Consider the following 15,310-nt stretch of genomic DNA (forward strand, 5'->3'; position numbering starts at 1 on the left):
TATAAGACAGAAGTAACACACGTGAGAATCACTTGAAGGGTCTCATTAGTTTTTAAAAGTTGGTCATTTATTCGAAGGTCAGTGTAACGTATACAAAAAATAAAATTTAAATAAAAAAGATGTCTCTGTAAAATAAACGTAAAACCAGTAACCAGTGTGTTTAGTAATGTAAACGCTTATTATTGAGCAACATTTACAGCGTTTTACATCTCACCTAGCAACTGCGGCAGTGTATGTAGAACATCAAGAATGAAAGCCTACTGTAGAGTATTTGATGTTGAATCGCAAAACCCACAAGTGGCAACACAAACGGGTAAGTAGAAAATTCATCACTTTCTAGGATCTACCAGAATGAAAGTTGTCGCGTGGATGTTTGTAGTAGGCACGACCAGTCGAGGGGTGCAAGTAAAAATAGGGGAAAATCGCTTTCCGGTCGAAAACATACTTTTGCGAGGATTTTTGTGATTCGCGCTCGTTTTCTGATGCGAAAAAGCGATCATAGCCTACCTTATCCTGTACATTTCAACTGGTCGTCTCTACTTCAAACATCCATGCGTCAACTTTCATTCTAGTAGATCCTAGAAAGTGATGATTTTTCTACTAACCTGTATGTGTTGCCACTTGTGGGTTTTGCGATTCAACATCAAATACTCTACAGTAGGCTATCATTCTTGATGTTCTACATACACTGCCGTGGTTGCTAGGTGAGATGTAAAACGCTGTACGAGCGTACTAAGCGCTCGAATCCAGTCTGCAGCACCACGTTAGTGGTAGTTGATCACCACCGGCGCTCGGTAGTGACCCACGAACGGCACCGATGGGGCGGAGTAGTAGTAGCTGCCGGGAGCTGGGAAGAACACCGGCGCGGCCGTTGGTTGCAGGCGTCGGATCGGCACGACAGGAGCAACCGGAGTTGGTGCCGGCTGGACTGCGGGTTTCTGGTGGCTCAGGTAGGAGTCGGTGGAGTGCGACGTTCCCGGGAAGGGAAGTGGAGGTTCGTTGCGTATATGCCCGGTGTGCGAAACTCCCTGAAAACCATGGATGAGGGCCGACGTTTGATAGGACACGGCGCTGGGTGTGTAGCGATGACCATCGGTGCGAATGAAGGCCCCGCTTGGGGACCACTGGGCCAGGAGCCGATCCGTTAGGGACTGGGAGAGCTGCAGCTGATCGCGAAGCCACTTCTGAAGATCGACAGGTTGTTGTCCACCACCGTTCGCTGGTTGCCCTCCGAAGGTCGTACTGGGGACGATCGGGGAGATGGGTTCGAGTTGAGGTAGCGGTGCGAAGGAGGTGGATGCAGGGGAAGGAGCAGGTGGAGGAGGCAGAGTGACGGCATCGGCCGCAGATGGAGCGAACGTGGTTGGAGTGGGAATCCGGTTTCGGACCGTCGTCAAGCGTGTGACGAGTCCCGGGAACTGGTCGCCCGTCAAGGTCGTCTGAGGAGTGAAAGTCACTTCCTGCACTTTGTTCATCTGTCGATCGAGCCACTGGGCAAAGTCTTCGCCGGCCGGTCGGAACTGGTCACCGAGAACGTCGGGCCGCAGTGTAGCATCTTCCTCGCCCTCGAACCACGACTTCCCATCCGATTCCGGTGGTGACCCGACGGTGAAGAACTCCAGCGGATTGGGTGTGGTCGCTTGCGGGGCGGCAGTGGTACTCGCAGTGGAGGGGCTCGGAGTGGTCGAGGTGGTACGGAACACGGACGCTGCAGTAGTCCGAGGGGTGGTCGTAGTCCCGACGGTGTTAGATCCAGCTCCTTCGCCCGAACCTCCCCATGCCTTAGGCTGACGTCCGGAGATCCACAATTGGAAGTCTTCCTCCGAGAGACTGAAGATATCTTCAGGAGCAACCGTGCTGGCTTCCTGCGGCGCGTTCTGTCCCCCTATCCCGCACACCACCACGGCCAGCAGAACGAGCTAGAACACGAAGAGAAACGTTCTATAACGTAAACCAGTTCCCTGACATTTGATACCAACGCAAGCGCCAACGTACCACTGTGGCGACGGACGTCATCACTCTCTCGCTTGGACCTCAGACTTCAGACTAGAATACACGCGTACGGGCACGCTGCTAGAACGACACGTTTGATCTTTAACTAGGTGATCTTTGATAGCACGAATTCCTGTGGCACTACTCCTATGGACTGCGGCACGCGTCCTACAAGCGCTCGGCTTTATATCAATCTTTATAGCAACAAGCCAGCAACAACAGGTCTTGCCTCTTCCGGACGTCGCTGTTCACTGGCACGGGCACTCGCGCTCGGACCAGCTCCTCCGGACACACGCAAAGGATTCGCCCTTACAGAGACGAAACCGAAAAAACGCCAACCAAAACGAAAAGGAAAAAATTGGTTCACTGACTTTATCCCGCTCACGGTCGGTTGCAAAGACGCTGCAGGCGCTTCAATGATCTTCCTCGTTGGAGCCGTAAGATGTCCCCCCTGTGTGAGGGGACCCCTCGGTGTGTCCTTGGCGCTCCAACCGGTGCGCTTCGCGTGAAAGTAGTTCTTCCATGGGGATGGCATTTAAAGAGGTTCGACAGTACGGTAGGGGGAAACTCACATTGGAACACCGAAAGGTTTGTGGTTTTATTCTCCCACCGAACGCGTGCCTAAAGACTCAACCTCCTCGCAAGTTTACCCCGAAACCCGACCTACATTACGCACCGTCCGGTTCGGTTCGCCGAAGGAATCGAGCCGCTAAAGTTCATGGTTTCACGATATCGGTACGACATTTCTGTCGTACCCATGTCAACCAAAGGGAGAGTGCTACGGATCTAGGGCCGTTGCAGCGAAGGACCTCGTAAGGGCGTCCCACCCTGCTGGAGTAGGAGATGGAAGGGCAGGTCGTGAAATTGGAGCAGTTTTTTGCTGCCAACAAAACGGTGATCCATGCAGTGTGGATCCCTCTATCCGGTAATTGCAGTTGAGTCGTGCACCTCACGGGGACGCTTTGTTTCCATAAGCAATTAAAAACACTTGTGCAGTTCGACGACAGTGGCCTCACGAACTCGTAGGAGAGCCCTTGACTCAGTTGCTCCACTTAATATCACTTGATTCTTACCTTACCTACCGTTGACCAATGTCCACTCCCGACTCGATTCTGGCACCTCAACGAAGCGCGTGTCTGTTCTGAAGTGAAGCTAACTAAGAAGTGATCCCGAGCCTTGCATAAGCCCGCCCACCACTGCAGGCCATTCCAGTATTAATCTCCGCACCAACACACCTTTCTTCTTCGCATCCTGAAAAGGTGCGCACCAATCGTCACCCGGGGCAATCGGCTGGACATAAATCAAGTTTGAGGGGTTTTAACCACCGGCAGGCTGACATTTTCATGCTCCTTCCTTGCAGCTGCGGGGCGCGAATGAAGAACGAGAGCGAGAAATTTGAATATTGATTAGATGCGTCAGCGCCGCCAACCGGAAGGTGTATGGCATGGAAAGTGAAGTGGTCGATAGTAGGTTGGAGTTGGTTTTATTTTTGCGACGCTGGAATGCAACACATGAAGAGTACGGTAGTGGTACAGTTGTTTCGACTGGCGAAGGCTATTTTATCGTCATTTGTAAATGAAAGAAAGAAGGAACTCATTCTGGTAAAGGTGGATTGCATAATTTCAAACCTACTGTCACTTAGTGTGAGTCGTTCAGGCTGAAATTTTAAGAAGTATTGTAAAATAATTATTTTCATTTAATTAGTATTGAATATTGAGAACTTACTTGATATGTAGCTTTAAAATAGTAGATTATCTTTATTTTTAGATTTTGTTACGTATCGTTATTTTTTTTCACGAATTTAAACTGTCTTGCAACTGTGAAGAACTACTTGGATTTGAGAAAAAAATGTTAGTGTTTTGTATGCTAGTTATTACACAATTCAAGATAAAATATCAGATTCTACTCAAAATTTGTTTTTAAATCAAGCAGTATTTTATAACCGAATGTAGTAAATTAAAGTACATTTGAAAAGCTTTGCAAAACATTTTCCTTCAATTATCACCAGCCCTCAACATTCAAAATCAATAAATGCGATAATATAAAAAATGTCCCATCTTGGCGTCCAACATCGATAGATTCGTGAAATCCAAGCAGTCGCGTTGTGCCAAGCATTAAAGCCCCTCTGGAATATCACTGTGCCCTTTTCGGGCACATCATCACTTTCGAACTTTTCCATCCATCCTAATCCTTTCACCTCGATCTTCGATCAATCACTTACGCTTTATAATCAGGGAGGCCAAAGCGAAAGGGAAGGAAAAGGTTAGCTGCTCAATTATGGTCTTCTAGTAGTTGAACTTAAAAAAACGATTTAAGCACTTACAGATTGTTTTCATAGAGTCGTCTAAAACTGTGTCAAAATCTTCCCATGTAGCAAATACTTACCCACTTCAGCATTTTCATGTTACATCTTAAATGAAATGTCTACGAAAGCGAATGGTCCGTGATGATGAACAGTTGGTTTCTGACTATGCATTTCCCACTAACCCACAGCTTGGTTTTATACTCCCGCACAAAGCCGGGTTCTGGAGAGTGTCTTTGGCCCAGAAAACGACCCCCGAACCGGGAAAACTGGGCCCCAATGGGAGAAACAAAAAAGTAAGATTAAACCTATCTCAACAAACGATTACTGTTAACGAAAAAAGGGGGGTTCGAAAGAAGCTATACTAACAACAGCAACGCAACAACAAGCGACGAACCCCCATGATAGAGAAAACCAAGTCTCAGTGGGAATGTGGCCACGATCAAGTGGAAGTATCAGTGCGTGTATGTATGTCCAAGATGTGGTTTATGAAAGTGTTCTACACAAGGAATTTTGAGATAGTCCACTCGAATGCAACGGATATGTTAACTTGTCTCTTAGTATAATTGAATGGCGATGGGTTGCGTGTCGTCATTTGTGTGTTCTTGCCAAATGAACAGAATAATTTCATAAGAAGTAAAACGTCATTTCCCAAGAACCACCATCAAGTGGAGAAAAACGAAAACAGGATGAAACTGGAACGGTACGAGGCGAAATTAGGACCATGCAACAAAGCGTTGGCTTCTGGGGCCTTCTGTAACTATTCTTGCGCCTTGCTGGTTTCCTTATGTACTGTCGAGATACTTCCCTGTTGTCTGCAGCTGGTTATGTTGGTTTCACTTTTTATCCATTTTATGCTCTCATTTCATCGCTGACTTAAGAAGGAGAGAGTGAGAAAAAAGGTGGGTTTTGTATCGTTTTTTTTTTTTTTGTAAAACTTGCTCCGATTCTCCTCTGAGCCTCGCAGATGGCTAGAAGTCGCTGCGGTCGTTGTGCAGAAATAATGTTTCTGCCCTTGTTTTGGAGTTCTCATTTTTCCTTCTTATATTACATCGCACTTCCTTCTTCAACAACGAATAACAACATCCCTGCGTCTCGCACGCATTTAGAACATAAATCCAGTTTAACCGGATCCTGGAGTCGAGATGGGCCTCGACGTTATTATTACAGCAAAATGGGTGCGTTCCAAGACAAGAAGAAAGACATCACGCAGAGGCTGCTGATATTTGAGATGCTAGTGGTCAGCCTTAGTAAGATCGAATTTCATTCAGGGTAAAACTAGGTAAAAAAAGCAGGTTCAGCGTAAATTATTTAATTTGCATACCAAAATAAAGTTCTAACGAGCAAACGAATCGTATAAGGACAATAACAATTAGAAAAAAAAACTCTTACTTGGGCACAAATTATTCTTACCACATAAAGGTCCTTCTATGCTAAAACATTTTCAACCAAACTCGAATGTGTAATTAATTCAAAATTGTTTTATTATAAATTTGGACAGTTTTCGCTAGTTTCCTGTATTCTACTCTCATATATCAATTCAAGCACTGATGTTTTTTTTTTATCTATTTGAACTTTACCAACATTTAAGTTATTATTTATAACAACCATTAAAAATGTCTCGTTAGAACAAACGAGAAACTAAAACTCAACCTCTTGGAACAAATGTGTTACAAATGAGGGTCCATTTCGTTGGTCGCTTAATCTAGACCACTTTATCGGCCGGCTACAGACCCGGAAACATCACCGAGGTTGAGCCAAAGCCATCGGCACCTTCGGATTATGTAGCCTCTGAGTGAAACAGCTAACCCCACGGGAATGTTTTCAACCGAATGCCGAATTGTGTTTTTGCGTGTGTCCATAAGCCGTTAAAATCGTTATCGTTCACGGTTGTTTATGCTTTCGCGCACCAGCACCGGCGAAGCACCGAAACTGGCCCGAGCTGCACTTTAACTTCCCGTTTTCTAACACCCCCGGGTTCGCGACCACGATCGCGTCGATCGTCGGAGTGTATTGAGTTGTGAATGAAGCGGGTCTTAATATCGCCTCGTACGATTTCACAAATGAATGAAATGTCTTGAGGCGGATCGACCACGGTGGAGGCCGCAAACCGTGGGCACATACGTACGGGAGAAGGTCACTCGATCACTCGGGCCACCACAAAAACGACCCAACGGATGTTGTTCCAATGGTGTTCGGATTCGGGACCGCAGGAGCCGACAATCAATTTGTCACGGAGCACACGGGGATTCTGTGCCGTTCCGAGCCGACTAAGGCGAACATAATGTGTAGCATTGTGGACCCCTGCCTCCCCCTGCTTATGTCCATGCCCACCGCGCAATGGCTTATTCTATTGTCAGGCCAAAAGCAACTACTTCACCGAATGTGTTAAAATGCATTATCCATCGGCACATTACTGGCGTAACGGCACGTGACAGATGTCACGTCAAACTACTCATGAGCCACCGAATCCAAAGTTGCCTAATGCATTCGGATGGCCCAACCGATCGGGAGGGCTTTCCTTCTCACTGGCCAATTTTTTTCTTTTATTTTCGTTCCATCATGGCCGTAGACGTAGTCGCTCGCGCGACGACGGCAAGTGGCCAGTGGGTTGCCCAACAGACCAACCTCCTTGAAGATGGATGATCATGATCAAGTGGTGCGAGGTACTTTAGTCTCTATTAAATCGCCTCGATAGCGAACTGTTTGTTCTGCAAAGCACGACGACAAAGCGGTTCGCCCGTGGGCCAGTCGTAGGTGGAAATCGCGAAGGGAATGCGGCCCCGGGTTTGGGACCGTGGAAAATACATTACGAGCTCATTACGAGGACGAGATTTGCGACACGACGCGCGCGCGACCAATGTAAGTGATATGAGACCAATTTTTCACTCACCTCACGGCGATTGTCACGAATTTTACCTCTCAAATTATCAAGATGGTTATAAAAAAGGGTTGAGTGAAAGGTCAACTTTATGCACACTATTTAACACTAACGGGTTTTTCTTGATTCGAAAAACAAACATCCTATGTGAACTTACTAAAATTTAAGCTCTCACTTTGTTATGGTTATCAACAACAAGCGCATAAAGATACTGTGGCTTTTGGTCAATAATTTGTTTTTGATATTTGCGCTTTAATCATATTTTTCCGCTTTGAGAATGTTTTATAAGACTATTGCAAAAAAATTAAAAATTGAAAACCTCAACGAGACATTAATAACAAATTTTATAGAAACACAAGATTATTTTTGTAGCCATATGATAAAGCAAATTAACTGGTTTGCTAGAAAAATAAATAATACAGGGAACGCTTGTTTAATAATAATAATCCTGTTGGCAAGTTTGTGGCTAAGGTTATTATTTTTTATTCAACAGTTTAATCTTCTTCTTGGCGTAACGACCTCTTGGTCATGCCTGCCCCGTTAAGGGCTTACGAGACTTGTTTCCCTGTTGTACGTGGATAGTCAGTCCTCTCGTACAGGGGAGGGTCCGGATTCGAACCCACGCCGTCGAGGTGGTGAGCCCCGGCGCTCATGGGCCGATTTTCTAACAGTTTAATATTCATTTCATTTTATGTTACTGCAATTAGAAGATTAATAGAAAATCTTCGACCAACCGTGGGGAATTGCATTTCCTTCGATACTAATCTCAAACGGTCGTTGCGTTTCATTTTGCCGGAAGAAGCAACCCTCAAATGATGAATTCCATCGAATGGCATCCGGATACGAAATTCTACAACGCCATCCGACGGCCGGTTCGGGGTATGAGCATTTGAAGTCGACATAAAAACGCGAAGAAACAACCCATCTCCAACCACACACGGGGCACACCTTGGTAGAGCCTTGATGGACCGATCGTACAGTAAATCATGCACCATCGAACCGGGGCTTCCGGTTGACATTCTCGAAAAAGCACGCTACTACAGAAACCGTTGCTTCTGCGCTGGCGCTTGCGATGGTGCTAAAATGAGCCGATGTTTATGATGATGGGAACCGATTTGATTTCTTCGAAAAACATAAAAAAATAAATGGAGCAAAACCGCTTCAGAAGCAAATAAATTAAACATTCGACGAGGTACGCACGCGGTTGTTGTGCGCCAAAGCGGAACCCTCCTTATGGTTCGGTTGGACACCGCATACTACCGGGAGTCTATGTGGTTGGTTCTTCTTGCCACAAGCCGTTGCCAATGTCGCCTTTTGCACTCTGTAATTAATGCCCATCGGTCTCGAACCTAAAGAGCGGGACGATTAATGTAATTTATATTAGCATCGATTTACCGCAAAACATGTGCTATAAAACATACACACAAGCAAAAATTTATTCATATTTCGACGCAGCTGTCACAGGGTGATGTTCAGAAGATTTAAGCGCTAAAGTTTCAATCGAATGTTTAATACGAGCTAGATTAATAAATTTGGATAGTTATTTGGCAAACATGTCAACAAATCACAGAAGGGTTTTATTGTTGCCTCACTTAGCACTTTTGTTACACTTTAAGTACATCAAGGTTTTTTTTTCACATTTTGAATTTGTTGGGTATTCAAATCAGAATACTACAACGTTGAACTGAAATTTTTATGCTACGAAATGTTGTAAATTTCTGGTGTCAATTGAAGGTTTTAAAAATAATGAAATGAAAAAATTACATATAGTTAAAACTGGTTATTTTCCGGTATCTCTCACTAATACTAACGTTCTGTGAAAAATAATTAGAGGATGAATTCTTTTACATCTCAAAAGAATATTTTGATGTTAAACATTCTGGAGTACCCTGTGGTAGATAAGTGGACATTGCAGTTGTATCAATCCCCTCCTACGTTCTCAGGCAAATTGCGATTGCAAATGGCAGAATTCTCCCCGTCCATACGGGTTTTGATTGCAAAAGACCATCCTTCTGTACGTTCGCGGTACTCATAGTTCCAGTAGCATAAGTGTTCAATCTGACCGATCCACTTTTTTCCCACCGTTTTCCGAGCCTTACCGGGGCAATTACAAGCGATCAGCAAACGGGGATCCACGAGCCGGCGGGTTAGATTATCAGGTCGGTAGATCGCTAACTACCGGTAGCCGTGGCTAAATGGCCTGCATTCCGAAGCCGCTCGCCGTCAAAGAAGCCCGGGCGAGATGACAGCGAAATTGCCTTCCTTGTGTCCAATATAAATCATAATCAATTTCGGGCCGGCTCGAGAACTCGACCCGAAGCGTGGCCCCGCGCGTGGGATGTGTTATTATGATGGGGGTTTTCTCGCTCAACATAACCTCCCCCCGAGTGCAGAACCGTGTCTTGCTAGGGCCTGTCTGACCTACACGGCACCTACACGACACTCGTCCTATGCTCGTTTAATTTTTTCCACCCGCGCTTTATGAGTTCTTTTCTCGCCGTAAACAAAGGCCGTTCGCGCCATCGCAGCTCTCCGAGGGCGCCCTGGGTCCCATATTTCCCATACTGGCGTTACGTAATGCCACATACTACGGTGTACATGATCGGATCGTATTCTGAGGGCAAACACAGCTTGACGCCAAACAACGCCCGGGCGCAAATGGGGCTCGTTTTAGGAAAGTTTTAGAAAGGGCCATTTTATTGTTTTTCCTCCCTTTTTCCAGCGACTCCACTATCATGTGCACTTGGTGCTGCCTTGTTGCCACCACGCGGAAAGAGCAATTGAAGATCGAAAAGTATTCATCTTTCATCGAAGCCGACCCACCGTGGCACAGCATTGCAGCATGGGCCGAGGTTAAACCAGCGCTTTATGTTTTTATTGCGCTCATGTTTGCCCAATTAATACGGTGCTCCGGTGTACCCTGGTTCGGTGATGCAAGATTCAATTATCACAACACAAAACTCCTACATTTATCACCCGTCACCGCCGGCACCAGGCTTAGCTATAAATTGTCCATCATGTACGGAGGACATTTGGGGAAATATTTCAGCGCGACTAAATGGCCGCGCGTTTAAAGGATCAGATGTTTGTTCTGTCGATGGTTGTTTGCAAAAACTTACCCAGGTTGAGGAGAAGTGAAAAACGAGAGCAGCTTTTTTGAAAGTCCATCCAATTAAACTTATGTCACCTAAAGGGAGAGATTGTGTTGCAATATTTGTAGGTGTACTGTTACTTTTATTTACAGTTAGGAGATTGTCCTGTTTCATATCATTACTTGAACGAATGAAAATAACTGTTACGAAAGCGAAATATGAATGGTTTGAAATCTTTTTTAAAGAAACACATTTTTTCCAAATCGAAAACCTTATCAGTTCGATGTTTAAAACAAAGAATAAACAAAACATGTAATTATAAACTTCAGTCAACCTTAAACCTTTGCAATAAGCTTTTTGCAAGTATAAATCTTTTTTAAAGAAACCAGAATTATAAATCTTTATGTTACTTTGAAATCTGATAGATTTTATATTTTAAAGATTTTTACTTCCAAATCCTTGGAATTTATGGTTGAACATGATTACTTTTCCATATACTGTGCCTTAATTACACCAAAGGACAAAGGGCCATATAAGAACGAGCATTTCGCAAGATGATTACGATGCTTCTACTTCTTCCATCGAGATTAATTTATTTACTTCCCAGACCGATTATTGCACTGATTTCCTTATTGCAACATGTCATTTTAATCTCCAGACGCAATCACATCATGATCATACAAACGATTGTAAGGTGCAAGGGTTTCTCGTCCAAGGTCGCTGGTCTGTTTTATGAAGGGTTGGGTTATTTTATTAGCGTCCGAAGTCATCATTTCAGGGAGTTTTGGTGGGTTAGACCGATCGCGATCTCACACGCGTCATCGTAGTCGAGGTTCGTAAAATTTATGCCACTGAAAACGAAAGTCACGTTGACGTCCGTTGCGTGGTCGCAGCAATCTGTAACTTAATCTCCGCCATCGAAGTCCGAACCCGGAGAGGACGGAGCGTGGACAGCGCAAAGCACCAGGGTCAAGTTCAATGCTGCGCACGGTGCACAGCTGCGTGGTTGAGTTGAGTCACAGCCAGCGGGAAATAGGGTCCGGTTGATCGAATTATGCACACGTACATCAAAAAACCGGATTGAATCCTGCAAGCTGCAGGCGGCCAAAGTGGACCAGGTTTCTTTGTGGGAGCTTGGCTTCATGGTTCTTTTCTTTTTTCTTAATGCAATGTACCATTTTTTATCGTTTAGCTCTGTTTGTCCGAAATTTGTATCGAATAGATTACTAAATGAATAACAAAGAGCTTTAAATAATATTATTTTTACATGTTAGAGTTTCAATTGCCTATACATGAGAAGAATTATAGAATAATCACTCTATTTCTGATTGTATTGCTTTCTCCAATCCAAAAAAAAACACAACAATCATATCACGTGGGGGTTCGTTTTACGTTGATCAACATATGGAAAAAGTATGTTTAGCTGTCGAAAGCCTTTACTAATAAGCCAAGATATGATGGAAAAATGTATTACAATCCTTTTGAGATGAGGAAATTGGTGAAATAATAAAAAAATTACTTAATAAATATAAAAATAGTTTTTTTCAGGAACAGGCTACTTTAGTACGTCTCCGTGCCTTAGTCAAGCCCAATAGCCTATCTATAAACGCAACAAATTGCTACGAAACCGTACCTTGTTGCACATCCCCATGGCAACGGGGTTGCACAAACATTTGGCAAAACCTTGTCACACATCGTCGTTAAAACTGCTGACTACTGTCAAAACCGACGGGAAGAGTGACTGGGACTTGCAGTTGCGGTCGTGACCAAGTGCCAACCGTAGCCAAAGGGTGTCACCGAAACCCCGGCGATGTCTCTGTTCAAGGTGCGTAATTGGTGGAAAACGCAGTGTCCGGCGGTGGAACCGGCGTACGATTCCTTTTCGCTCCACTGCGCGCGGCTGTGCATCGAGGAGGGCGAGAAGGACAGCATAGTGGTGGGGTCCCACACGGGTCAGCTGTGCATCTACCAACCGTCCGGCGGTAAGCCGGAGCTGCCCGACCTGGACGGGGAGGAAAGCGGCCAGCAGGAACAACCCGCGTTGGACGTCAACTCGGATGCGTTCGAGAATGTGTTCCAGCATTCGGATGTCATCCTCGAGGTTCGGCTCCCGTTCCCGGTGATCGGTGTGACCAGTGGCAAGTTCACCACGTACGTATCATCCTCCTATCCTGCGCCTCAATTCGCTCTCATTGTTCCTGTGCTTCCCGTTGCAGAGCTGGTAAAAACGATACACGGTTGCAGCTGGCCGTGTTGCATCCGATGAAGCTTTCCATCTACCAGATCGTGACCGTCGATGGCATCGCGGAGCACGGAGACCACACGAAGCTGGTGCCCCTGTACGACCACCCGTTGACCAGGCCAGCCTTCTCGCTCTGCCACGGACCGTTCGGGGGTGTGAAGGGGCGTGAGTTCCTGTGCGTCCAGCATCTCGACGGATCGCTCCGTTTCTTCGAACAGGACGGCATCAGCTTCGAGCGCAGCCTGGCCAACGACAGGCACATACCGTCACCGGTACATTATCTCCCGCGGGTGGATTGCTTCGTAACGGTGGCCCCGAGCTGGACCCTGGAGTGCTTCCGCTACCAGGACATCTCCGAGCCGATCGAAGAGCTCCGGCGGCACGACCCAATCTGGTCGCTGTGCGTGGGCGAATACGCGCTCGATGTGAATGTTCACCAGATTTCCAAGTGAGTACGGGAAGTTGCCCGCCGATGCTCGTTTGTCATGTTTGTTTTCATCTTTTTTTAGTTCCGAATCGGTCATTGTCGTACTTGGGGAGAACAATCTGGTGTGCGTCACCGACACTGGCAAGGTGCGTTTCATCAAGAAGCTCGACTACTCGCCCGTCTGCTTTCACACGTTCGTCGTTGGCTGGTACTGGGGTAAGTCTGGCTACCGAAGGGACGGTGGAGAGAACCCGGCAATGTATGCTTCCTCCCTCGATTCCAGAACCGGGCGCACGGTTGATTCTATCCGTCGTGTCGGAGAGCGGTTCGCTGCTGCTTTACGAAAACGATCAAATCATTTGGTCCGCCCAGCTACCGGACGTTCCGGTGGCGATCGGGCGGGCCAACGTTGCCGGACTGCCCGGTGCGCTCGTGACGCTCGGTCCCACCGGTGCCCTGATGGTCGGGTACCTCGGCTCGGAGCCCCAGCTGTTCAAGGTGCCCGCCCTCAATCTGGCTCCGTTCGAGATTGCACGCTGTCAGCGGGAGCTGCTCGAGTTGGAGCGTGAAATTCGTACCGGCGTGGACCCGAGTGACGCCAGCATCGCCAATGCGGCCGCCGAGCGGGATGTCACCGTGCAGCTAGAGCTCGCCGAGGCCACCATCACCGGCTGCACGCATCCGACCGACATCCCCAACGCCAGCAGTGTGCCGATCGAAATGTGCCAACTATCCGTCACGGTTCGAGCGGAGCTGAACCTCGAGATGCTGCAGGTAACGGTGGCCACCGATCGAGCCGTACGCTGCACGAAAGACTCGTTCCTGTTCCGTGACGTCGTGGCCCACAGCACCGAAAGCCTCCAGGCGTGGATCTATCCCGGTGAACCCGCCATCCCGGGGTCGCTCACTGTGGCGGTGTTTTGCTCGTACACCAACAAGCAGGGCATCACCCGTGTCCTCCAGCGGGACGCCCAGCTACCGCTCCGGCTGTTCGTCAAAGGTTGCCAGCCGTCGAAGGAAGCCCAGCACAAGGTAACACTGTCCCTTGCCGGGGGGACAGGCTCGGCCGTTGGAACACTGGGACACCACTTTCCCGAGTTCCTCTCCGAAGGGACGTCCGGAGGTCCGAGTGCGCTGGGACTGCAGTCACTGACCGTTGGCGACGGGCGTAGGGTGACGATTGTTGCGGCCAAAAATACCAACCGTTTCCGGGTGCAATCGGACGACCTGGCGCTTCTTTGCCTCGGGCTCGACTGTCTCGTGCGAAGGCTTTCCGAAGGTGGAGGAGTGGTGCGCCCGCCCAAGGTGATCCTTGGCGGAGTGCCTTCGGTGAACGAGCTACTGAAGGTGTTTCAAACCCATCACGAGCTGCGCAAGGAACTGAAACGATTAGAGGTAAGTGGGGACCGCTTTTCTACGGGTATGCTGAGAACTAACCTGTCCGTATTATTCCCCTTGGGCCAGACTGAACTGGAAACTACCACCGGCCAGATGCGACTGTTCGAGCGGCGGTTCGTCGTGAAGCTGCAGGAACGTTCCCTGCGGGCCCTGGACGGGACGCTGATGCTGCTCAAACGAAACCACTCCGCCGTGGCCAAAGCATGCCAGCAGCTAAAGTCCGCTCGGCAACAAGTGAAACTGTGAGTCGCAAGATACGGCGTCATTTCCCACTCCGTCTAATTTTCGTATTCGATGTTTCGGTACCATTCGCCAGGTCCCAAATCCATATGACGGCCGTTCTGCACCTGTTCGGTCTGTGCTACTCCCATTCGGCCAACGTACCCGGCGGTGGTAAGTATCTCGAGTGTCTCCGGGGTCTGCTGACTAGCACCGTCATCGACAGCACGGAACAGAGCTACGAAGAAATGTTACTCCCGGTGGTAAGGTTCCTCGATCAGACGGGTCCACTGCGGAAGTCAACCAGTACCCCAGGTCCAAGCGGTGACAACGACGGGGTGATCGATGACGCACTCGATGAAGCCACCCTGTACGGCACCGTTGGGGAAACCGATCCCACCGTCTGCCACGATCTGCTCCGTCGGCACCTTGTGCGAGTGCTCGGACGCGTCAACGATCGAATGGCAAGCGGAGCGAAGGCGGCACCCGGCAGCGGACGAAACAGTGTGGACTTCGAGGATGAGTCTCTTCCGGAGGCCCACAATGAAGACGGCGAAGAGGAGGAGGAGAACGAAGGCGAACAGGACAAGGCAGCTGAACCGATTCCCGGATCTCCGTCCCTCAAGATCGGCTCGAGCGTCAGCGAGTGGGTGAACTACGAGAAGGTTTCGGATCTGCCGATGTAAAACGACACTACAAAACATGCACTACCACACGTTTGACTGTTGAAGGTGTTTTTATTTATTTATTATTTCCA

The 15,310-nt window shown here is 47.7% G+C and overlaps 3 protein-coding genes across 3 annotated transcripts in view; 2 read left to right on the top strand and 1 right to left on the bottom strand.

Moving 5' to 3' along the window:
- LOC131265225 (astacin-like) overlaps positions 1-15,310 on the top strand; it is a 197,042-nt gene that overhangs the window by 11,081 nt on the left and 170,651 nt on the right. The gene's annotated exons all lie outside the window — the stretch shown is intronic.
- On the bottom strand, positions 765-4,395 carry LOC131265226 (mucin-2-like). The gene is made up of 2 exons (XM_058267487.1): positions 4,378-4,395; positions 765-1,919 (listed from the first exon to the last, which is right to left on the bottom strand). Exons 1-2 carry the CDS (start codon positions 4,393-4,395, stop codon positions 765-767), a joined length of 1,173 nt encoding a protein of 390 aa, XP_058123470.1.
- On the top strand, positions 12,078-15,239 carry LOC131263524 (protein PTHB1). Its single transcript, XM_058265733.1, has 6 exons — positions 12,078-12,418; positions 12,484-12,957; positions 13,019-13,152; positions 13,220-14,331; positions 14,401-14,576; positions 14,651-15,239. Exons 1-6 carry the CDS (start codon positions 12,078-12,080, stop codon positions 15,237-15,239), a joined length of 2,826 nt encoding a protein of 941 aa, XP_058121716.1.

The sequence above is a fragment of the Anopheles coustani genome, chromosome 2 (genome assembly GCF_943734705.1).
Source record: "Anopheles coustani chromosome 2, idAnoCousDA_361_x.2, whole genome shotgun sequence".
In the NCBI taxonomy this organism is placed as follows: Eukaryota; Metazoa; Arthropoda; class Insecta; order Diptera; family Culicidae; genus Anopheles; species Anopheles coustani.

Coding starts and splice junctions, on each gene's coding strand:
- LOC131263524 (XM_058265733.1), top strand. CDS start 12,078: ATGTCTCTGTTCAAGGTGCGTAATTGGTGGAAAACGCAGTGTCCGGCG. Junction 12,958..13,018: donor AATGTTCACCAGATTTCCAA/GTGAGTACGGGA, acceptor ATCTTTTTTTAG/TTCCGAATCGGTCATTGTCG. Junction 14,332..14,400: donor AGGAACTGAAACGATTAGAG/GTAAGTGGGGAC, acceptor CCCTTGGGCCAG/ACTGAACTGGAAACTACCAC.